The following is a 24536-nucleotide window of genomic DNA, read 5'->3' as shown; positions in this document are numbered from 1 at the left end:
TTGCCTTTAAAGATAAAAGCATCTTCTATGTACTTGTGCTGAGGCACAGTAGGAAATTGTTTATATCATGTGGGAGTTTTATGGCATAATAAGTTAAATGTTCATTCTAAAAGTACTCTTAACCTTCATTTATTTTGATGTGCAGATTCCTGGGCAGTAATCTACGTATAATACCAGCTCATAACACTGCTGAAACTGTTAAGCTAATGCTAACTATAGCTAAGGTAAGTCTAGTTGCGTATACTTTAAAATATTAGCTCTTCAGAAGCATATTAGCCAGGAAAAGCCAGGAACTATAAAATATCTGGTTTTCCTTAATGGAACTTTTTGGGTCCTATTGACCACAATCCATATAATGCATTGAAATAGGGCTGTTACTCTGATTCTTTAGCAGAGACTTCATTGTTAAACTTAACTTCAAAAGATCTTAATAGCATCTATGAAGACAAATTAGATATTTAGGAGCTACTTTGGCTCTAATTTACGACTGTTAAGTTAGGATGGCTTCACTTCATTTACTAGTGCAGAACCAGCACAAGATCTAAATATGAGAGAACTTCAATGTAAATTAAAAATGCCAATCTGAAAGCTCTACTTGTGGATTTTTTAATGATGTGCACACTAGTATATTAGTTCTACAAGTTGAGTGTATTTTATCTATGTATCTACAACACATCTGGTATGCATCAACAAATTATTAATTAAATCTATTTACTGAACCTCGTTAAAGAACATTTTTCCATTAAAATTCTAACTCAGATACTAGCAGCCTCCCATGTACCAAAAATAAAAAGAGCAAGTCAAATGACATGTTAGGAATCAAATACGGATTTACATTTTAGCCATTCCTGAAGTGGGAATCTCAAAATAAAATAAATCTCAAAAAAAAATAAAAGCATTAACCTATTCAGAGTATTCATCATTTTAAGAGTGTGTAAACTCTCTCACTTATTATATGGCAAAAGTTGTCACTTACTCCAATGTTGAACATTGTACTTGAACTTTTTATGGAATCTACTGATGTCTGGCCCAGTCTCTTAATACCTCATTAACCTAAAAGCTTCTAAGATTATTGCTGATCCTATAAATTTGAATTTGCTTTTCTGCTTCTTCAGAATGACACCAAACATCAACAGGACAGGCCCATAAGAAGTAATAATAGTACATATCACAAATCTGTTGCTTGCCATTGCATTATTTCTTACCCTTTGCAGTGCAAAGCCAGTTTAATGAGCTCACCTTTTGTCAGAGAATTCCTAACTGGTATAGGGCTTACAAAATGAACTTTTTTGCTGCAGGTTAACAGGCATGGCCAAGGGAGAAATACTGTCCCACTAGTCTAATCCTGAGCTACCATACCCAAGTCCTGTTGAAATACTATGCAGATAATCAAATGCAGTGCTGATGGGACTGGTTATTTTAAGACTGGTCATGCACCTAAAGGCATACATCAAATGACATCTGTGTACATCATTCCTAAATACCTACTTCAGAAAACATGATTCAAATTTTACTGCTGAATAATCTTACATTTCTACTATTTGAAAAATAGATGTTCTATTACCTAGAGTTGCTGTGTCCTACTCATAATATTTTTCTTTCTTCTAAGGTAACTTCCAAGCCACGAGCAGATGATATTCGTTACAAAATGGCAATGACAAAAGCCCAAATAATAGAAAACAGTCCTGTTTGGAAGATGCTTCAGGAGTACCAGTTGCATTGTAATTAATTTAGTATTTGGGGGTTTTATTCATAAATAGAGTGGCTACATTTTATACAAAATATGGAATGTTCTTAAAAAGACAGTTACATTTCAAAAGATTATACATACAAATTATGCATTTGGAATGAAAATGTATATCAAAAACTATATAGTTAAAATAGAATACATTGTACCAAATGTGCATTTGAAGGAAAATAAAAAGTGGTTTAACTGCACTACAGAAAAGGGATCCTTATTTTTAACTTGCTTCTGAATTTATGAGTTCATTTGTTTACAATAATTTCCCAATATCCCAAATATTTAATGTATCTTAAAACTTTATCAATAAAGATAATGAAGATCAAAATGATTCCAAAATACAGGTTTCCCATGCATGAACAGGTATATGTATGAAATCTTATACAGCATGTGGGGCTTTATGTTAATAAGTTTTAACATCTTATTTGGTTCAAAGTTGATTTGTTTTTCTTTAAACCTGGCTTCCTTTGCCATAGTGTTTCTACTATTATCTATCTATACCTTACAGTCCTGTTTGTAAATACAGAAGCTTGTTTGTCAACATTTAAAAGTGCTAATAAAAATACCTTGTGCTTAAACAGTGCTTTTTAGTTAATGGTTCTCCAGTCACTTCATAAAAATCTTTGTAATTCACAACAGCAGTCAGCAACTATTATCTAACAAATTTTGAAAATTAACAGAAAAAATAACACACAGCCATACCTCCTTGCCACAGCATAAGAACAAAAAAACACCCAAAAAAACAAAACCCCAAACAATCCACCCTTGGTTTTAGTTTATAAACTTAAGGAAAAGCATCAAATTCTGAAGAGGAGTACTTTAGTACATGGGCCATCTCTGTGAATCCCATACAACAACAGCAAAACAAAATAAAAAAATACCAGCAACAATACTTATAAAGAGCAGCATTTGCAATTCTTCTAGAGGCTACTCTAAATTGCTCTTCTTTAAAGGCTGGCAGCCTCCTTTCCAACTGAAGTCTTATAGTCAAAATGATCTTGTAAGAAGTATGTTAATTTAAATACTTCAGCTGACCTAACTATTTTCATCCATTACAGCTTTTATTTTCACTTCAATGAGTTCTTCTACTCGAGCTAGAACACTTTCTATTAAATCAAACGTGAAGAGAGCTGAGTGTAAAACCTGAAATGACAAAAGGAGATTGTTATTTTTATTAGAAGAAATCTTTTTTTGTTTACCCACTATACATATACATTTGTCTCCAGATTAAAAAGAAAATTTCAGTACTTCTGAATAACTCTGAAAGAAACGCAAACTCACCTGAAGCTGCATTTCAGTAGTCATGGCAGGCATCTTTTCCCCACTAACAGTTAGAGAACAAACTGTGTTAGAACTATGTGTCTCTGTAGAAGAAAATAACCAACCAGAGATCAGGCTGCTGTTTCATGAAACTTTTATGTTATATATTCTTTTCATGCTATTAGCATTTCTAGACAGTCATTTTTAAAACCCACAAACCTAGGGATTGACCAAACACAGGACAGAAGGTGCTGAACCTTAAGGGGAAGACAGTGTGAGCTGGATGCTCTCTCTACATTTCCTGTAACACATGACTATATTACTGAACAGGCAATACCAGCAACTCAAAACCATTCTATATAGCTGAAATGCTCCTTAAAAAGAAAAAAAATTTCTAAAGCTGGTAATTTTTTGATAAATATTTAACATTTCCACATCCAGAGAGACAGCAGGAGGTTCTTTAGCTTAATGAATCCAAACATTAAGAAAAGGCTGCAGGCTTCTCTGTTTCAAGCAGGTTCTTGCAGCAGGCAAAACTACAAGGGCAAGTCTGAAAAACTTCTCACATTCAGACCGCATATTTGAAATTCGACGTAATGCACACAATGTTTACGTTTGGGAGAAAGACTGAACCATTTAATGTTACAAGTTGGATGTTCTCTCCCAAATCTCTTTATGCTTTGTCTAAGGCTAGTGAAACGTAAGAGACTTAAAAGAAAAAAGCTTCCTGCTTTTAAAGGATTCCCTTTAGAATGATAGCCACAGGTTGCTTTCAGAAAAATTCCCTGTCTCTGCCTCATACTTACACAGTTTACAACAACAGAAGACAAGACTAGAGGCAAAAAGCTGTACTGGCATTTTTGGTACCAGAAGCAAGTTCCTTGGTCTGTCTTAATTATACTGAAGACCACAAAGGAACAGAGGATCTGACATACACAGAGGTTGCCTAAAGCAGCTACAGCTCTTATGCCCTGTGGAATGTGTCTGCTTAACCCAGAGCAGAATCTGATCCTGTGTGTAAGATTAAAAAAATTTAAAAAAAAAATCCAGAACGTACTCCCCTCAGGCCTTAGAAGAGCACCTATTTGCCATGCAAATTATTTCTTCTCATGTTAACCTCTCACACCTAGTATCAAACCTAAGGGCTATATATTCAGAGAGATTTAGACGCTGCCATCAACCTTAAAATCCAAAGTATAAATGCAGATCAAGGTTTGAAGGTCTTCATGTGACATTTCTATCAAATTTCCGTAAGGTTTACAAATGTGTAAGATAAACATGTTCAGATTTTTCTGACCAATTATGAAAATTATTAATATCAAATACAGCAACTACTGAATTACCATTTGGGACATCCATACAGCACTCACCGATTCCTTGTTTCCAAAGGATTTCCGAAGTTTCTAAATATGAACAAAGCTAAGAAAAAAAGAAAACAACTGACCTCTTCTATTTTCTTTCTTATTCTTTATTTCTGCTTCATAGTGGGCTTTTGACATATTGAGTCCTACATGCAGTGGTTTTAAAAAATTTTGCTCAATCTTCGGAAGTGCGGTCCATACACCAGTCTATTCAAACAGAACAGAGAAGGTCACAGATTAGTTTTAATAAAGCATATTGCAATCCTAAATTTTTGAGCATAAGTTTTTGGACTATCTTTTATAACAAACTTCTGTACTGTGAAGAAAAAAATAATTCAGATTCATGTATTTAAGCATGAGTAGCATCACAATGGATATTCAAGCTCCTCTCTCTCACATTATTTGCTGAAAATTGGAGGATGAAGCAGTCAAAAAAAATAATAAAAGGGGGGGGCCAAACTTAGTACGTAGACTGATACAGCAACAGAAATGCACACTTTCAACTTGTTCTTGTAAGCAAAGCTGAAATTATCTCGATACGTTGCAGAGGGTATCAGCCACATTCTCAGGCTAGAATCTCTACAGTGAGTAAAAAGTAGTTGTAGATTATTCTAAGATAATTCAGTAGCAAACCACAACAAATATTTAAATTCACACTCCTGAATTAATCTGTATTGCAATGCCAAATGAAAGCTCTGATGAACATCATGCTCCCCAAATATATAAGGGTCTTGTCTGTACTGTATTCAGTTTAAAAAGCACTGTAGGAGTGTTGCTGGATATGCTACTACCCCGTCCTTGGGCACAGCAGCTGGAGTGACCATGAACTTCTCCCCAGTCTGGCATGTGTTAAGAGAAGGTTTTCAATAACGGCACTCAGGAAGCAAGAGATACAAGGGAAAGACACTCAAAAAGCAAGGCTGTTCGAGGCTACGCAGCACGACGAAAGCCTCTCTGCCTCGGCACCTTGTAAGGCTGTAGCTACAAACTACTGTGGAAGGAAACAAATACAAAGCAGTCTTTGTAACTTTAGATATAGGAGCCATTTATATGATTCCTTTCTTCAGGCAGTATCCTCAAAGAGCAGAGTGAGGATGATAAAAAGAATTCTCAGTGTTAAATAGTATTGTTGATTACAGTGGAAAATTCACCAGATTTTAATGCTAAATGGCACAAAGTTAACTGGTCAAATAAAACTGGTAATTACTTCCACCAGAATGGGGCTAAAAATGAAGAAATAACTTTCCAGAAAAATACTGATTTTAAACTTGATTAATGGAAGTGCTTGTTACACAGCAATCAAAACATCTGAACTGACATGAAAGGAGGCATTTTCTTTTTGCCCCACTTACACTGTATGAAGGGAGACAGGGATGAAGTCAGGAAGAACTGGCAGGGCTTAAATTGAAGGGAAAACTTCAGAAGAGGTGATGCTATTTTCTTCTCAAACTGTAGTTTAAGTCAAGTACTAGACAGCATTGTCATAGCAATTCTGTGCTACTACATTTAAGCTTTAGAGCTTGTACAGCGAAATTCTCTTTTTTCTTACAAAGCTATGCATTTATGTGAAACTGAGCAGACCATAATGAGCATTTAAATAGTAATCACTCAAATCTGAGAAATGGATGTAGTCTATCAATACTAATTACATAAACAGCAAATCAGAAATGCACCAACTGAAAGCCACTTTTGCTATTACTTTTCATTACAGTTTCGGTAATCAAAGCAAGCTATATTATTAGTATTAATCAGGCACTTAGAAAACTTGCATTCATAGATCTCAAAGTGCTCTAGAGGCAGATAAAAAATTTTTCTGTATTTTAGAAAACAGAAAACAATATGCTGAAATCCATTACTCCAAATAATAAAGTCAAGGAACTGAGGGAGAACAACAAAATACCTTAGGATACTTATCTGCTGGTTAGAATATTCATCTGACCATGACATTGCTTATTCAAGACAAGAAAGATTTTACTATACTTTAAAACTGAAAAGCAATTTTTCTTTAAACTGTCACTAATTTAAACACTAATTAAATATTTTAATGCAAAAATCAAAGCATTTAGTACTAAGGAGACAGGTGATACTGGTTTGCTACATGATAAAGTGAATAAGAAGCTTTTATTTATATTTTTGTATTTTATTTATATTTATGAATTGCATAAACTAGAGGAATGGTGGAACACAATGATTTGAAAGAGTCAACAAAGTTGCATTTACTGTTAGAATAAGTAGCCATCTGGTAGTAGAACGTAATCAGACAACTAAACCACAAATAATTCCATTGGCTCTTCAATGCTGTAGCAACATAATCCAAGTCAGAGCACTTATAAATCAGCTGCTAGAATATGGAATCCATATATTGACCCAGTTGTGAAATTCAACCAAGTTTCCCCTTGAGTATCCAGGAACACATTTCCATCAACTGCAGGTGGGCACGGCTGACTGTACACAAAACCAGCACATCCATCATAATACACCACATTGAATAGCCATACAGCAGTTGAATTACAAACACAGTCTGCACTGATCTACCAGTAAAAAATGTTGCTGACTGCTTCAGACAAAGAGCTAAACTAAACAGAGAACAAATAGGTGGGAATTACAACTAAAGGTATAAAACCCTGGTTTAAAATCAGGTAGCATAATATATGGGTAAAATACATAAGAGGAGTTTCAATTTTTTAAATGTACTGCAAAGCTTAAATATGCAGAGTGTTTCTGAAATATCTACATTCAAACATCCTCACACAGGAGACATGAAGGTAAAGAGGTATACCTATAATAAATACATCGGTGAACTGCAGTGGTGCGAGTTTAGGCTGGCATGTTCCCTTTGTGTGTAACACATTCTAGGCTGTTTCTGGTAAAGGAATGTAGCAGAAAACTGGATGGGTCTGGGCATTCCCTTTGTTACCTGCAGCAGATGGATCTCACAGAAAAGTTTTTTGATGCTAATACCTAGAGAAGCTTCTAACTGTACCTACCATGTACCTTCTACATGTACCTACTGTGTACCTGCACAGCTGCTGTAAATATAGAATATTGTTTTGCACAGCTAAGAACTATTTAAATAATGATTATTACATACTTTCTGAGAAATCTTGATACTAACAACTTCCAGCATATTGCACAAAAAGTATTTTGTCTAAAGATAAATAAAATGGATCTCTTGGACTGCAAAGGTTTGTATTATTATTACAAAGAAATCCACTCAGAGGCTTGAGGAATACCAGCAAATAAGTTAAAAAGAGTAATAAATACTTTTTCTTATGGGAATACTTGCTAGAAATGTGATTTTATGGTGTTATACTCCAAAGTTATGGACATGGACCACAGTTCATCAGGCAGAGAGAAAGGATTAGCTTGTTTATAGTAACAGTTAAGTATGAATGCAATCAAATTTCACCAAAGGAACACATCACATATATCCTAATGTAGTTATTAAAAGCATCACTTCTGGATTACTGATCATTGCAAAGAAAAACGCAAAACCCAAGTTTTTTAATCAAGGATAACAGTATTCACATGAAAGCAGCTCTCAGCCATCAGCTAATCAATCATTTTCAAATAATTTTCAAAGAAGTACTTACTTGATTATCACTTTCACAATCCTTAATGACCAAGTATCTCAGTAGATTTAGTGACGCCATAATCCTGTGAATTAAAAACGTACTATTTATCATTTCGAGTACAGACTTATATTACATGGATAATAGTTTGTTGTCCATTAGCCAGACATCCCAAAAATATCCATTTGTACAAAATGCGGCCACTCATCTGTTGAGCAATATAGCATAGACTAGAGCACCAGTGTGCAGTAATGTCCATGTTGCAACAGCTGATGCTTCGCAAGTACAATTAAAACTGTGAGGACATTGGAGAAGGCTGGTGACTGTGAGGGACAGTTCTCTGAAGAGATAGAACCATATTACAGAATTTGTAATACGCATCACTGGTGATGCATCCAAAGTTGATTTGAAACTAGTGTGAGTTTTATTAGTGTATTGCATTTTTATTTTTGAGTGCTTTTTAAAATATACTTTTTGCTTTTGTTTTACCATACTTTTTAGCGGAAACTGTTTATTGCTTTTTCCAGATAAACAGTAACAATTACAGATCATACATCTGGGTTATTAAGTAGTTATGTGTCCATCTGGACACTACCACCCTTTGATTTAAAAGCCCAACATTTACTCATATAGAAAAAGTCTTGTCCTACACATGAGATTTTGAAAGACATTTCAGTTATTTTTATATTACTTAATGCAAGTATTTGCTGTTCAGGTGGCTCTGTATTTCCACTCATGAGGTACTGGATTCCCAGCAGCAATCTGGGAAACAGCCTCAAAAAGACTGTGTGCTGTAAGTTGTATCTGATAATTGTTATTCCACTGTATCACATACGACGACATACCACATGTCTTCTGTTCCTCCAATAGCTTCTGCAGAAAGCTGACAAACCACACATTCCTGAAGAAACAATGCTTTACCAATTAGTTCTGTAACTTGACACTTGAGGCCTTATATTCTCAGAGAATGGAGGAGGAATTCCTTCCCTATCGTTAAAATCAATGTGATATTGATTGAGCATTATGACAGAGTTAGCTCAAAGGATGGTTGAAATAAGCAATCGTTTCCATTTCTAGTTCCAGAAATTTAAAATATGTTGACGTGGTCACCTCATTAATTAAATGACAGCATTCCTCCCATTGTAGCACGGTAGTTTGAAGTCTTTTTAAATGAACAACTCACCTGTCTGAGTTTTGCAGAAGATCTGTCTCAGCACCTTCTGGAAGCAAAAGCACTAAATCTAGAAGGGAGACCAGGTGGTGTCCTGTAAACCAAGTGTTGCCACATGACTTCTGAAAAAACAATATAAAAAGTTCAGCTGAGTGCGAAAGCTAAATCTTAAAAGGTATCTTAAATAATTTAACAATAATTTTGGGAAAACAGAAAAGGGAAATAATAATAATAATAAACAAAATCAAACTCTGGAAGTAGTATTTTCTAATTACTATATGTGAAGTATAGAAACTAGCTTTTTCATAATCCTCTGTACTCTGTCCATGCCAAGCTGTTCTTTCCGTTTTCATCAGAGCAGTCTCCAATTCTCCACCTCTTTAACACACCACCATCAATATAGTTAATACTTGTTTACATGAACTTAGAAAATTGTAGTAGGCACACTTTTTTGTTTTTATATTGAGGTATGGAATAATAAGCTATCTTTATCAGAGACTCTATTCATTTCATAATAATAGCGTCACAATTTTTTTTGTTTTTTAAAGATGATCAGGTGGTTTATGTTTTCTTTGTGCATGTCTAAATGTAGAAATGGAATGGAAGGAAAACTGAGATTAGACAGGATGATGAGAAGGGTAACTGTCTTAAGTCAGATCAGATGAGGGACCTGGAAACATTAAGACTAGCTGGGCACAAAAACTAAGATGAAATAAATGGATAGCAATGTGAAATTGTTATCGTTGTATCTATGGCAGAATTCTTTGCAACAAACCTAGAACATTCAAATCCATATGATGAAATTTTAAAATTATTTATCTTTTTGACAGCCAGGGCACTACACAGAAGAAAAGTTTTTCAGAGAATTCTGAAGCTGCATAGTCAAAAATTAATTAGTAATGAAATTTCAGAATATACTTTTACCTATTCAATTTTAGTGCAAGCCCCTTTTGGAACAGTTTTCATGTTATCATCTTCACCCCTGCTGATTCAATATACAGGACAGACTACAATCTCGTAAGTAGTAATTCACTGGTTTTTAATATAATTATGCTAGCATAAAACATGCATAGATTTACTATATTGTCCTATTTGACAAAAGACAGTATCCTTGAGAATCAAATGTGGTTTAGAAAAAGCCCTACGCAATTTTTAGGGCGGGGGGGGATAATTGAGTAATTAATTTTTAATTAATTTCTCCACCTTCCTGGTATAAATGATTATAAAATGTGGGATTTAAATGGCTTTGATCTAGCTCAATGCTTTCTGATGAATTTAATGTTTGTGAAGCACTTTAATATAATGCTGTCATCATAAAACCCAAGAAAAATCAAGAACTCTCTCTGGATTGTAGCACTGGAATTATACTCAAGAAATGAGGAACTGTGAGGATGAAACAAAATACTGAGTAGTTCCTCTGTAAGAAAGCAGCACATATATTTTCAAGCACAGAAAAGGTAATAGTAACTTCTTAAATAAATACAGTAAGATTGTGCGATTTAAAAATACAATTGTAGAACTATAATGTAAAAATACAATTGTAGAACTATAATGTAAAAATACATATGCAGAAAAAAGCCAAAATAGTATTTTTCATTACATACTTTCCCAATTTTATGTATCTTTTCAAAAAGTATTTTTTTAATGCATCACTGAAAGCTTAAGCTGTACATATTTTCTCAATATAATGCCGACAGAATTTTGAGACAGCAACTTCTTTTTTAGTGGTAAGTCTCACCGTTAACGCTAAGTGAATCTGATCTTTTATATTTTTAATAATGTATCCTTCCACACCAGCATGGTTACTTGTCTTCAGTAAACACCTTCAGACAAAAAAAAAAAAAAAAAAAAGTTATTATCTCTTCAAAGCTGCCTATACAGTTAGCTTAAAACTTAAATGACATTATGGTCTTATTCACTAAGTAGGACTTCACCACAGAAAAGTAAGATGACTATGTAACCTTAAACACTAACTTATATAAGGCAGCAGATTTTGTGAGGCAATTAAAATTCATTATTTATTGGAAAATTAACGTAGTAACATTAATGTGGTTTAGCAGATAGAAACTTTCAGAAATCATTGTATCTACGCAATTAAGTTGTAGTAAGGCTGACATTACACAATCTACAGTAATTTGAACGCACACCTGAATAATGTGTATTTTCCTTCTGCGTCAAACTTGTCTATGAACAACTGCAAAATATTTAAACTCTTCTTTCTCTAAATTAAAAAAAAAAAGATGTTATCAGATTAATTCTTTTCTCTATTAATTCTGTGTTCTAATAATTCTCTATTAATTAAATAAATTCAGCACTTCACTGATTCTGTAGGTCAGATTACATACCAGATGCTCTATGGGACAAAGTGTCATAACTTTCACCAAATCCTGCAGTTGGACAAAGAAAACATCATTTCTAATTATATACAGATTATTACATTATACCATCTAACTAAAATCTACCCAAGACATTATAAAAAACAAACAACAAAATCCCAAACAAACAACAAAATCCCAAACAAACAACAAAATCCCAAACAAACAACAAAATCCCAAACAAACAACAAAATCCCAAACAAACAACAAAATCCCAAACAAACAACAAAATCCCAAAACCCACAGCCCACAAAACCACGCCTACGAGAAGACTCTCATCAGCGAAATTCACATTAGCTTCAGTGGTTGAAATCCCAGGGCTGCTACATAAGAATACTGTTCTCATACTTTTGGGTCCAAGTAAGAATGCAGTCAAGTAGCAGATTTGCAAGAGACAAAATCAAGCAAGCACCAGCTTTCAGCTAAGTTGACTGCCCACCTGCCTCAGTGGCCTGTACATGTGCTAAATGTATTTTAATTATCACTGAAACTTCATGCTGTAGCAGGTAGAAAAGACAATAAATTCCTTACAAAAAAAGACACTGAGATTTTCAATTTAATGACAGAAGTGTATGAAGGTTCAGTAGTATGTCCTCTCAAACACTAGATATTATTTATATCAAGCTTTACAGACTTCTATACATTGCTTCTTATTACCTGAGGTACGTCAATAAAATCTCTGAATTCTAAATACTTATGGAGAAGGCTATTATCTTCCATTCTCAATAAAGAGCTCTCGAACAGATCCTGCAGGTGGGGAAAAAAACAGCTGCCAACATTTTGCTCATATATAAGACATTAATCTACACGCTTAACATTTCATGGCTAAAACTGCCTTCGCTATAAATGCTCATTCTGATATCCAAAGTTCCTAGGAACTACAAATGTAAGTGATAATGGTAATTTAAACATTTATGCATGTTTGTAAATCTCAAAAAATATAAGCATTTGTAAAACTGAAGAATACCTAATTAAGCCTCAAAATATTTCTAAAACTATTATTTGAACTATCATTTGTACCTTTCTTAGAAGGGGAAACTGAAGTTTTACCATTACTTAGATTAGAAAAAATAAACATTCTAACACTGAAAATTGTATTAAACTTACAAGTCCTTTAGATAACATAGATTCTTCTGTTCTAGGAAAAAAAAAGAAACATTATCAAATTTAAGTTAAATGAAAAGACACTGTTGATATTTCAGAAGAAATATTAGAACAGAGATCAGAAAAAACTTGTCCCTCAAAAACTTTCATTCTATTTTCTAAATATAGTATCTTCATTATTGTTCTCAAAGATTTTTAAAATAAACTGGCTGATGAAAATTAGACTCCTCTCTTCAGGGTCAAAAATTACTTTTCCCCTCAGTATTTATAAATGCTCAAAAGCAGCAACTCATATCTCACAGGTATCAAGACACTGATTAACAAAGAAAATGAAAACTTTCCCAGATGATTCCATTTGCATAGTTCTACAAGCCTAAGAAAAACGTAGCAGATCCTAAACTGAAGAGACCAGAAAGTTTTGCTTAAACTTTACCAGGAAATGGCAAGCAGTCATAAAGGTAAACTTCCCTTCTACAGCAGTGCTAGAAACTGATTGCGTATCACACTAGAATACATTCAAATAAGTACTAAGTGTCACAGAAGTAAATATACGCTCCAATTATTCTGCATGTGTTTAAAAGACCTTAATTTTTAATTTTCAGACTTTCTAAGTTCCTAAAAATGGTATCATAATACAAGCTGAAAACAATAAATAAATGTTTTAGACCTCTTAGTGAAAGAATTCATCTTGTTGTGGAACTTGCCCTTTTAACTCTCAGGTTTAGAAACTTCCTCTGAATTTATCTGGTACTTGCAAAATTTGATTTTATGAAATACTATAAAAGGTCACATCTACTATCTAGAACTCCAAATACCATAAACCCTACCTTTTCAGTAGCACTTCAACATGCATCATATTACACTGCAGTAGGTATGATGGACTAAAAGAGAAAAATCAGGTTTACATTAAACTACATAAGCCATATAAATTTGAACATAATATATTTGACTGGATTAGTCTTTTTTGAAACATTTATTAAAATAAAAATTAATAGTTTTTAAATAGACACAAAATAGTAAGTCAAATTGCTGTTAGTAACTCTTACATGGAAACTGTCTGTAAATACAGAATTGAAAATTTAATACATGGTAAATTTTCAGCATGTGACTAATCCTACCAGTTTCTTCAAAAGGACAGCTCACCTAGAATTAAACTGTAATAAAGCAGTCTGCAGGACTGGAGTATATTCTTATGTATATAATATAAGTTACATAAAATAAAAATCCATAAAGATTAACACAAAATACATACTAGTGAAATACACAGTTTTCATTCATATCTATTCACAAAAAGTTTTCTTCTGCTCAGAATGAATATTCAACATACAGACTTACAGTAAGTGAGGAAATCTAGTTCTTACCTAAATACCATTGGAAAGCAATCAATACCAAAATGCTGAACAAACATCAGATATGACAGACATGCCAAAGAATCTGCAGAATTCTTTTGCTCTATGTCCGCAAACTCCTGATTCTCCCAGTGTGGACTTTTGCCTTTACGATGTAAAAACAGTAACGGTATCAATTCTCTTACATTCCACAAAATGTCCTAAAAAAGACAGACAGGTTGCTTACAGTTTCCTTTAAAAGAACTGTTTACCAATTAAGTTTCAAAGCTTTAACTGTTTTAACAGTAAATTCTCTTACATACCGTAAGTATAAATTACTATAAATATTTGTTGAGTATTTATGATATATACACATACACAAAAAAGACCCTGCAGGAAAAATAACTACTGTCAGAAGAATGTTACTAAGATAGCAAAGTCAAGCACTCAAAAGTTAGCAAGAGACAAATAAAATCACGCTGCAAATCCCTAATTCAGCTCCCCTTTCCACAATGCCATGAATAATGATGGCTTCATGATGACATTGTACTACAGGACCCCTGTGTTTTTCAGATCACAGAATACTCAGAATTTTCTTTTCTGCTTGCTAATCAATATGCAACGCAGTGTTTATCTGCTAATGGCAAGCCCTGCTTTGAAGTTAGAATCACCCTGTATGGCCTTTCTTTCCAGTGATGCACAGCACAGTGACAGCTGAGTACTCCACTAATACCAGCGTGCTTTCGCATCCACCCCTCCAACCTTCATGTGGATTAGGAGGTAGTGTAACTCCTATTGTATGTATTATGAAGAAGCAGCAAGATCAAGGTTAACTCATTATTCCAGGGTTGTCCAAACTGAATATCCGGGATTTCACATTTTGGAAAATTAGGATTACATGAGATGTCATATAGTCAAAGCACGACTTTACTGACCTTAGCTGCAGCTCTCATTACCCAATTCCACAAACAGCAGAAGTGGATTTCTTGAGAAAATGAAGAAAAGTTAATTCATAGTTAGCATAAAAACCCACAGGTTCAGACTCTTGCCAACAGGAGAGGCAGGATAAAAAGGCATTTTTTCAGAGCACCCTTCAACTATCTTAACCATGAGATCACCTTCTGGTAAACTCTGCCTCCTTCACTGCACACCCTGAAAGTCCTACACTAGATGAAGTAAAGGTCTCAGAGAAAAAAATTCTCTTTCATTGCACAGTCCCTGGCTGATCCACACAGCAGTTCCATCCTATGCTGACACATGCTATGGAAAAAATGGATGTCATCCTGATAGAAAACCTAATTATTTTGAAAAACAACCAAAAGTTTTGCTAACTGCTTAATGTGCTTCACTTTGCAGTCTTAACATTTGGATACAGAATTTTGTGTGCAAAAATGCTTAGTTTTTAAACACAAATTTGAGAAGAAACAGTTGTATTGCATGGCAACTTCCAGACTTCCTCTGCATCCACGCACATTTGCACATATATTTATGTGTGCTTTCCGCATCCCAGCTGGCTCCCAGTCTTCCTTTTGAAACACCATTTTCATGTGCCATTCCCTACCCCAAAACGACAGCCAGGCCCAGTCTCTCTGTTCTTCTAGGACTAATTCCTCCACTATATCATATAAAAAGCTGTCTTTCTTAGTTCACAGTTCCCAGCCATTTCAGCCATGTTTCTCTGATAGCTGGATTTCCTTAGTCCCTCAGCCAGCTTCACCCGCTCCTCTACCTTCTCTGTAACCTCCGTTTCCCTCTCACATAGCTCCATATATTCTTTGACTTCTGTATTTCTGTATTTCACTTGTGAATTTTTCTCCTCTAACCAGGGATAACAAGGTAGAACAAATTCCAAAGCTCAAACTTGACTCTGTTCTTTCATACAGTTGACATTAACAGGAGAAAAAAGTGTATCTGTAGTTAAGAAAGCAACTTGCAGAAAAGCATTGTAATGGCCAGTTATCAAAACCAGAACTGTATTTTTGTAAACAGTAAAAATATTAAGAATCATTTAATAATCATTTAATGCTCCTACACTTCTAAAAAGGTCAGCTTGTTTTGTAAGAGTTGAAGACAAATAGCTGCAATCTACATACAAATGAACTGTTACTGTGTGTTCAGCATTACCCAACTAGTGGCACATTGGCCATCCTGAGGGAAGACTCCATTTAGCACTGAGAATATTTTCCACTCTTACATCTCATTACAAGAACTACCAGAGTGCTTCTGAACAAACTGTTAAGAAATAACCCAAAAAATAATGGTTATCAAGAAGGTTCCTTGACTTTATCAGCCCAACAAAAATAACTGCGTAAGCACGCATTTGAAAATTAGAGATAATCGGTATCGGTATTTACAAATATTTTACATTTGGTGTACTGGGTCTGGCTGGCATGGAGTTTCTTCACAGCTGTCTGTATGGCACTGTGTTTTAGATTTGTGATCGAAAACGTTGACAACACCCAAGTGTTTCAGCTACTGCTGAACAGTGCTTGCACAGCATCAAGACCTTCTGCTTCTTACTCCGTCCCTCAGCAAGCAGGCAGAAGGCAGGTGAGAAGCTGGGAGGGGACACAGCTGGGACAGTTGACCCAAACTGAGGAAAGAGATATTCCATACCATATAACATCATGTTCAGCAACAAATGGAGGGGGGACAACACAGGCAGAGCTGGTATTTTTCAGATTAACTGCTGTTCAGAGACTGGCTGGGCATCAATCTGCTGATAGGAGGTGGTGAGTGACTGCTATTGCATCACTTGGGGTTTTTTGTCCTTCACTTTTTCAATTGCCTTTTTCTCAACCCACAATGTTTTTCTTGTTTTTCCCTTTTCAGATTCTCTTCCTCATTCTGCTGGGAGGGGGCCTAAGTGAGTGACTAGGCTGGGGTTTAGCTGCCAGCTGGGGTCATGCCACTACATTTGACTATGTGCAGGAGACGACATACTCTTTACCACATTCAAAACATGAACAAAGCACAGCTCCGCTTGCCCTAACTTTATTAATCACATCTAGTCCTATTACAGAAAACATACACATTCTGTGTTCCAACATATGCTTGGACCACACCTGACTATATCCTTGTAAGACTTGATTTTGCTGCAAATTTAAATAAAATTATCTATACCCACAAGAATCTTGCTTTAATAAAACATAGCTGTGATGTAAAACATTCAAAACCAGAGTAACTGCATTGGTAGCAGAGAATGGACATGTTCCCAATGAACTTCCAGCTACAGCAGCAGCAACAGTCAAGCATCAATTTATATTCTTTAATAATCAGCTGGTACTGCACTAAGCATATTAGAGATTTCTCTCTGTGCAACATCCGGATTAAAGGTAACGTGGATTTTACCTTGACATTAACACTGCAGCAAAGCCTATCCTTCAAATATTCTAATAAATTCATGTAACATGAAGAAAAAGAAGTAGTTACAGCCAAGTAGCAGCTGCTGGTTCAGAGAACAGTCCCAAGTGGTTTATCAAAGGAGCAACACTGTCTCTGCAAGATTTGTAATATCCAGAGACGGGACCTGAAACTGTTTCAGACCTTTATCTACCTGCATTATCTTACAAGTAAGCCCAGTAAGTCATCCCACTAACCAAGAACAGAAGCAAAATGAGCTCTAGAACTAATTACAGGTAATTCTGAACTAGACCACTGGTTTTGCAAACACTGTAATTAATTTTGACTGCACTTACTATAATTTCAGTTGCAAAACGCCGCAAGGGGTGTTCTTCAATCCCTTCAAGTTGTTCAAGCTGAGCTGTCAATAATGGGTATTTCAGGCTTTTCATACAGCTGAAATAAAGAGGTGAAACTAAATCACCAATACAGTCACAAATACAGACTGTAATAGTGTCATTGATAACCAAGAATGAAGTCTATACTCATATTAGGTGCTACCATTCATGATATTCCAAGGATATAAAATACCCAAAACCAAAACCCCAATATCTGCTGTAAAAGCATTCTTTAGACTTCACTTCCAGAATTTGGTTATCCTCACTGTTGTAAATGCGAGAAGCAGAGGAATACCAAATCAGCTTAACAGCACAGATTAATATTTGTTCAACATTTCCCTGTACTAAAAAAACAAACCCCACAACATTATTTTTACCTTTCTTCTCTTACTTCATAAATATGTAAAGCATATTTAGGGTTTTTTTTCCTTTTTCAAAATATCACATTATTTAATATAAGTTGGCAGCATTATAAAACACTAGTAAGATGATTTATTTACTGCCTGTAATAAATGCCTACTGTTCATTTTGTTAAGTTATAGGAATACAGTTAAGTTATAGGAATTACACAGACATAAAATGCTCACAATTTTAATAATTCTTCTTTCAGCTCCATGTCATTGTATTCCGATGACTCTTCCATGTTTTTAACAACTTCATTCACGAAAGGTTTAGCAAAGTGCACCACTGCATTACAACATTGACAGAGACCAAGTTTATCTTCTTGTATTTGTTGTTTTGTGTAAGGTACAGGTAAGGGAGTAAGCTGATTCATAATCATGGCCAAAGATAAACCCACTGAGTAGGCCTTCTTGTTCTGAAGTTTCAAAAGCACTGGGGAAAGAAGGAGGAAAAAAAGTCACCAGAAAATAAAAAAAGAAAGAGACTATTGAGATGTTCAGTTATTACTAAGTAGAGGAAAAGGTGAAGAAAAACAGTATGAATACGTAAGAAAGCCTTTAGTTTCAGGGAAGGAGAGGGACTGATACCTGAAATCACATGAGCAAATCCAGAAAAACTAAACATCATCAACTAGTTTAATATGCTGTAGTTAAGATGACCTTATATTTGAGAAAGACAGATATTAAAGCAGTCATGCATTTCAACACATTCTTCCTTTCTCTGTAGCACCATGATGAGCACTGAAAAAAATAAATACATCTTTCTAGAACTAGCCTGAGTGAAATAATACTCGTTTACCTGACCTGGAAAACTCATTTATTGTTTGACTCCTGTGCTTGGCAAAACCAGAGACAACAGCCCAACCTTTCTGCTGATATCTGACTCTGCTTGAAGCAGCTCAGGACTGTTCTACATTCCATGGCAAAATCAACAGAGGGGTTCCCAAACTGAGGAAGCAGCCCAAGTGGCTCTCCACTTAAGCTGCACTCGGTGCAGGCTAACTGTAGATTCACTATCCAAAAAACCCACATGCTTCTAACTACCAAAATGCTTCACTTGTTAAATTAAAACATAATTCAATATCAAATCTCAGTGATTGCTATAATCAGACTTAAACTTGAAACACAACACTTTATTTCATCTCCCATACCAAAAGAGAAACTACTACTTGTTACCTACTTAATGGGTGTCCAAACCCAACATTTTTAGTTTTTATATGTAAGCCAGAAGAACGCTTCCCTCTCACCAATCAAATATTTCAACCTGCTTCAATCTGCAATAAAAGCTTTTACACTATGAAAATATGAAAGTATATTTTATAAGTTAAATAATGAATATTTTCACAAATCCATGTAATTCTCTGTTTCTGTTAACAGTGTGAATGGTTTACACCTTTAAATATAAATGTCACAGGACAATATTATTGTAAATGATGAAAAATAACTGAATATTGCTATTTCAACTGATGCTATGAATCCTACCTAAAATCTTTCTCTAACAGGCCAATATAAGTATGAAAGTTATACCCCATGTTATTTTGCAGAATATAATAGATTGTAAAGCCTGTCAGGACAGACATATCCTGAAACTATCCCAGCAAAGGCTAAACAAAATTGATAAATAAATGAGAAAATAGTTTAATTTAGAAATCACATTAAAAACTATATCTTACCTGTCTGCAAAGGCTGAAGCAGTAACATCACAGTCTGGCACACTTGTTCTCCAGAGGTCTGTTCAATCTGCTCAAGTAAACCCAAAAAAAGCTCCTTCGGATTGCATAGCTGCAAAAGAGAAACAATGTATATTTTTTAATAACCATGGTCATAAGCTACAAATTCATCACAAGCAAGCTACAATACAGAAGTTCTTGAATGTCAGGAAAGCAGGTCTGAACATCCTAAATAATCTTTAACAAAACAAATATGAAACAGTAAGTACTTCCCTACAAGTAATGTCTTCTGTAGTGTATACATTTTCATATAAGCTGAAAACATACAATAACAAATAATGACACTATACTGGATTTCTGTGGTCTATAAAAAGCCTCAGAGTACCTTAGCAAACTAATCCTTAGATGTAGAGAGAAAAGAAAAACTTCAGTGTGAAATTAACTCAAGCTGTAGAGTTTGCTTTTAAATACATGAATGAAAGGGAACTAGTTTTCTACAGGTTAAAACTTTTTTCCCCCTACTACTTCATCAGAATTATCAGGTAATCATACTGTATCTGCAGTAGCCAAGAGATGGTATTGCTGTGGCTGCTCTGATTACAGCAGCTGGCTCTCAAAAACATCATCAGTTCTCTCTGCCTTTTTCTTCTGGGTAATGCTATGTCTCTTTGTTTTGCCCAATTACTATTTTCACAAGATTTGTAATAGGTTAATTACCTCTGAGAATGCTAAGCCTACGTCTACTTCAGATGAAACTGGTCTGTGCATTTAAAAGTTACAGGAAATGGACAGAAAAACCCAGAAGCAGTCATGCCTTGTTTTCTTTGGAAATCAGGGGGAAAATTAGGACCTCTCCCTTCCCTACAATTATTGTATTATAACCATGTATTTAAGAAACATACCTGTGCCAACTGATCTAGTATCTTCAGGCAGTGTTCTCGCTTATCATCTTCCTGTTTATACATGAAAATACATCTAACAAGAGGAGAGATGAGATTCCAACCCATATTCTTGATGATAACCTAAAACCCAGATTTTCAGAGAATAAACCAAAACTGGACATCTTCAAAACCCACAGAGATTGTATATATGAAGGTCAAAAAAGACAACATATCAATGTCCTGCTTGTAACCAACACCATGTCACTGAAATTTTAACAACTATTACCATGAAGTTCTATATTTGACATACATTGTATTCTCTACCATACCTATAAACAGCAGCATATTTTGTATAGTTTTCATCAGTGTATTAACTCTAACATTTCAATATATATTTCTAAGAATTTATATGACAATACATTTAAAACAGGACCAAGTAGGGGAGTTTTGCTGAAAGAAAGAATGCTTAAGACAAATTATTTTTAACTTGAGGGGATCGAGATCTTCAGTTGTTACTCCAAACTCAAAAAATTCAAAACCAGACTGTGAACCCCATGTAACATTGCCAAAACATTCCATCCATCACTTTCTTTCTGAACTTCCTATTTATCTGTGTATAATTTAGTATATTCTCCCAGCTCCCCTAAATGCCCGCAGACATTAGCATCTCTTACATCAGTATCAGCTTAGTTGGCTCCTACACTTCTGGCCAACATTATAATATCCATCTGTGGCGGATATAATAGCAAGTAACTAACATTATTACATCCACTGTGGTAAGACAGCAGCACCCACCAATTACTTGCTTGTTCTCCTCTCCCAGTGGGGTGGGGGAGAGGATCAGAAGAGCAGAACAGAGAATAATTCATGGATTGAGGTAAGGACAATTCAGTAAGTGAAGAACAAAGGAGAGTGGAGGGGTGGAAGAGGAGGGAATAATGCAAATCAACTCCCACCCAGCCATCTCCAAGCAACAGCTACTTTTGAATAGGTCCCCATGCCCATGTGTTTTTATTGCTAAGCATGATGTTTTATGGTATGGAATATCTTTCATCAGTTCAGGTCAGCTATTCCAGCTGTGTCCCCTCCCAACTTCCCTGCTTACTGAGGGAGCAGAGCGAGAAACAGAGAAGGCCTTAACACTGTACAATCACTGATCAGCAATAGCTGAAACACTGGCGTGTCATCAACACTGTTTTGGTCACAAATATAAACCGCAGCACCATACAGGCAGCCACGAAGAAAATCAGCTCCATGCCAGTCAGACCCAGCACACCATCTGAAATCCCATTCTGTTAAAGAGGGACATTGTCACCTTCTCTTAATTATGCTTTTGTCCTCTCTTTTCCTTTTGCTTAACTCACTGGAAAACAGTTATTAATGATTTTGTTAAGATTACCATGACTTGGTTTCTGTGACCTACCTAAGTTACACAAGAATGTGCACTTAACACAGAGCAACTTAATAACTATCCTTATGTACAGCCTTGCTCCGCAGTGAAGTAGCTTTCCCTTGTTAATAAGCAGTTTTAACTATTTAATGGTGTCAGTGAACAACTTGTGTAGTGCAAACTTAAACTCACCTTATTTTTTTCATTTTGAATTATTTCTAATAACTGAGCTGCGTACCCATCTTCTAAACATTTCTGACCTGCTACTTGAAACAGATTAAAATCTTCTCCTTTGAAATCAATTTCTTCCAGAATTTGCTAGAAAGAAAATATGCCTGTTTAACTCCATAGTTACAAAAGGCAAATAAAAAATAAGAAAATCCAAGCTTTCATTTCAAAATTAAATGTAGCATCACTGTAGCTCATCTTTTTTTATACAGCTCTTTCACATATTAAAAAAGCTACCAAGAGCTAACACAGAAAACAAAGCAGTATTTGAATAGCACCTTCTAACTACAATATGTTGTTTGAAAGAACTATTTTCTAAAATAACCTGCTAAGGTTTTGTTCCTTCAGACAGGCACTTTTAAGTACAAGAACATTTATTTCTCCAAGAAGCAGAAGTTATCAAGCATCTTGAGATACGCACCACAGACATGTCAGTGAAACAAGCGGTCCAATGAGAAGTTCTGCTAACAACTGTCTGGTGTCTTGGCATCATTTTACTTTTAATTATAATATATGAAGCAAAATGCACACTGTCTACACTCATGACTTCTATGGAAAAAAACCAAAACTACTTACACATCTTTGTATTATGGCTTGAAGTTCATCGACTGCCATTATAGTTTGACTTTGTTCTTCTGGCATTGAAAACTATTATAAATTAAAGAGTGCAGTATTAAGTAAAAACAGAGACTGAAAAGTAATCACATTATCAAAAAAAAAATGTCTGTAAAGGAATGAGAACAACCTAAACAGACAGATATTATGAAGAGTACATGATAAAAAACCCAGGAAGAATACATTTTTAAGAAGTGTACACTGTATTAGTCTATTTCCCATATTTGTAGAAAATGGTATTACTGGCAGAAAAAAAACCCTGTATTCTATGTACAGGGAAGCAAATTTTTCAAGTAGTATCAGGTTGATCTTAAGAAGTCAGGAGGCCTCAGGTTATACGTAGGCACATACATTGAAAACCTCAGCTAATACAGAGCAAGTGTGGGCTCACTGCATACCAAGTGCAGATGCCCATGATATAAATTTTCTGCGACTATTCCCAGCGAAGGAGGTCCTGCTCAGCCAAGACCAGAACACTCTTAACCTGACGCCTGGGATGTGCACAGCTGACCCAACCACCACACCAGTTTATACCAACAGTCCAGTCACAACTACACTGGCAGTATTATTTATTTCTTTCTAGTGTCTAGGCTGGGCTACTTCAGTGGCCTTTTACCTCTAGATACTATCATTTTACAACTTTGCTGCTAAACACAATTAAGTTAAACATTTGACTAATGTCAAGTACATTAAAAGTTTTACATAGTCAGGCCCACGAATTACAAATGAAATCAAGCTTGGTTATCCCATGTGATATTCCAGAGCAGCAGTCACAATCTTTATAGCCATGTACCTAAATCTAGTTATATGGCCACAATGAGCGCCAGTTACCTCTACAAATGGATAATTACCTAACTGTTCATCAAAACACCCAAGTTCCATACTTAGACATCTCAGTGTAATTTCCTCTTACATTTGATCTCAGCTACATCAAACACCCAGATAACTAGGCTACCTGGATTTTTATAAAAAACAGGTAACTCGCAAAAGTTTAAAAAAAAAAATCTATGTGAGAATTTTATTATTCAAAGCACAAACAAATCACCTTCTGCTCTCAATGGCCTATGTTAACATTTTCATGTCCCTGCAACCTCTCAGCACATCTGGCCTGTCCTTTTAATTTGATTATCACATACCTTATTACCACACGTTGCGCTATTTGAGCTTTTTATTTTACAGAACGTTAGTAATCCTCCCAGAACAATTTAAATATACTACTGAATTCTAATATTCTTGCATTTGCAGCAGGCAGTGACTTTACGATGTACTTACAGCCCTGCAACAAGCCCTGAGCGCTCACCGTGCTGATCCAGGGATTTACCAGCCAAGCTCACAGACGGTCTCAGGCCTTGATACTTAACCTGGTTTCTAAATAAATCTTTTCAGACCCTTCAGCGGCAAGCGGATAGCACCTGAACCGTAAGAAACTTTCTACTACTAACAGTCACCGAGCTCCCGTCCCTCTCACGAACCGCACCTCAGCCCTTAGCTCGGCAGGATACGACCAGGCCGGCACACAGGTGCCGCCAACGCGCGCCTGACCACTCGGCTGCGTTACGACACCCCACGCCCGCCCCCCTCACCTCAGCGGCGGCCGGCGGAGCCGTGCTGCAGCCCCTCCAGCGCCGCTCGGCTGCGCCCCACCGCGCCACAGGGCCGCGCCGCCGCCCCCCGCTCCTAGCCCGGGCCACGTCCCGCC

At 35.6% G+C, this 24536-nt stretch overlaps 2 protein-coding genes across 5 annotated transcripts in view; one reads left to right on the top strand and one right to left on the bottom strand.

Annotated features, from left to right (window-relative positions):
- Positions 1 to 2589, top strand: part of C11H1orf146 (chromosome 11 C1orf146 homolog) — a 9523-nt gene extending 6934 nt beyond the window's left edge. The window contains exons 5-6 of the mRNA XM_040611155.1: positions 146 to 224; positions 1610 to 2589. Of these exons, the coding sequence (XP_040467089.1) occupies positions 146 to 224; positions 1610 to 1729 (199 nt within the window). The 3' untranslated portion in view covers positions 1730 to 2589. The remainder of the gene's footprint in view (positions 1 to 145; positions 225 to 1609) is intronic.
- On the bottom strand, positions 1726 to 24536 carry GLMN (glomulin, FKBP associated protein). Of its 4 annotated transcripts, none has more exons than XM_040611154.1 (19): positions 24421 to 24536; positions 22799 to 22870; positions 22187 to 22312; positions 20626 to 20745; positions 19727 to 19835; positions 18240 to 18486; positions 17611 to 17710; positions 13946 to 14133; positions 13412 to 13465; positions 12588 to 12618; positions 12138 to 12227; positions 11451 to 11492; positions 11253 to 11326; positions 10844 to 10928; positions 9118 to 9227; positions 7956 to 8019; positions 4446 to 4569; positions 3023 to 3105; positions 1726 to 2884 (listed from the first exon to the last, which is right to left on the bottom strand). In XM_040611154.1, the coding sequence occupies exons 2-19, from the start codon at positions 22862 to 22864 to the stop codon at positions 2777 to 2779; spliced, it is 1821 nt and encodes a 606-aa protein (XP_040467088.1). In that variant the 5' UTR covers positions 22865 to 22870; positions 24421 to 24536; the 3' UTR covers positions 1726 to 2776. The 4 variants fall into 4 exon arrangements, with proteins under 4 accessions (XP_040467088.1, XP_040467086.1, XP_040467085.1 ...); XM_040611152.1 differs by lacking the exon at positions 24421 to 24536 and adding an exon at positions 24315 to 24398; XM_040611151.1 differs by lacking the exon at positions 24421 to 24536 and adding an exon at positions 24138 to 24276.

This window comes from Falco naumanni, chromosome 11 (genome assembly GCF_017639655.2).
Source record: "Falco naumanni isolate bFalNau1 chromosome 11, bFalNau1.pat, whole genome shotgun sequence".
NCBI lineage: Eukaryota > Metazoa > Chordata > Aves > Falconiformes > Falconidae > Falco > Falco naumanni.
This window is presented reverse-complemented; position numbering and strand designations above follow the sequence as displayed.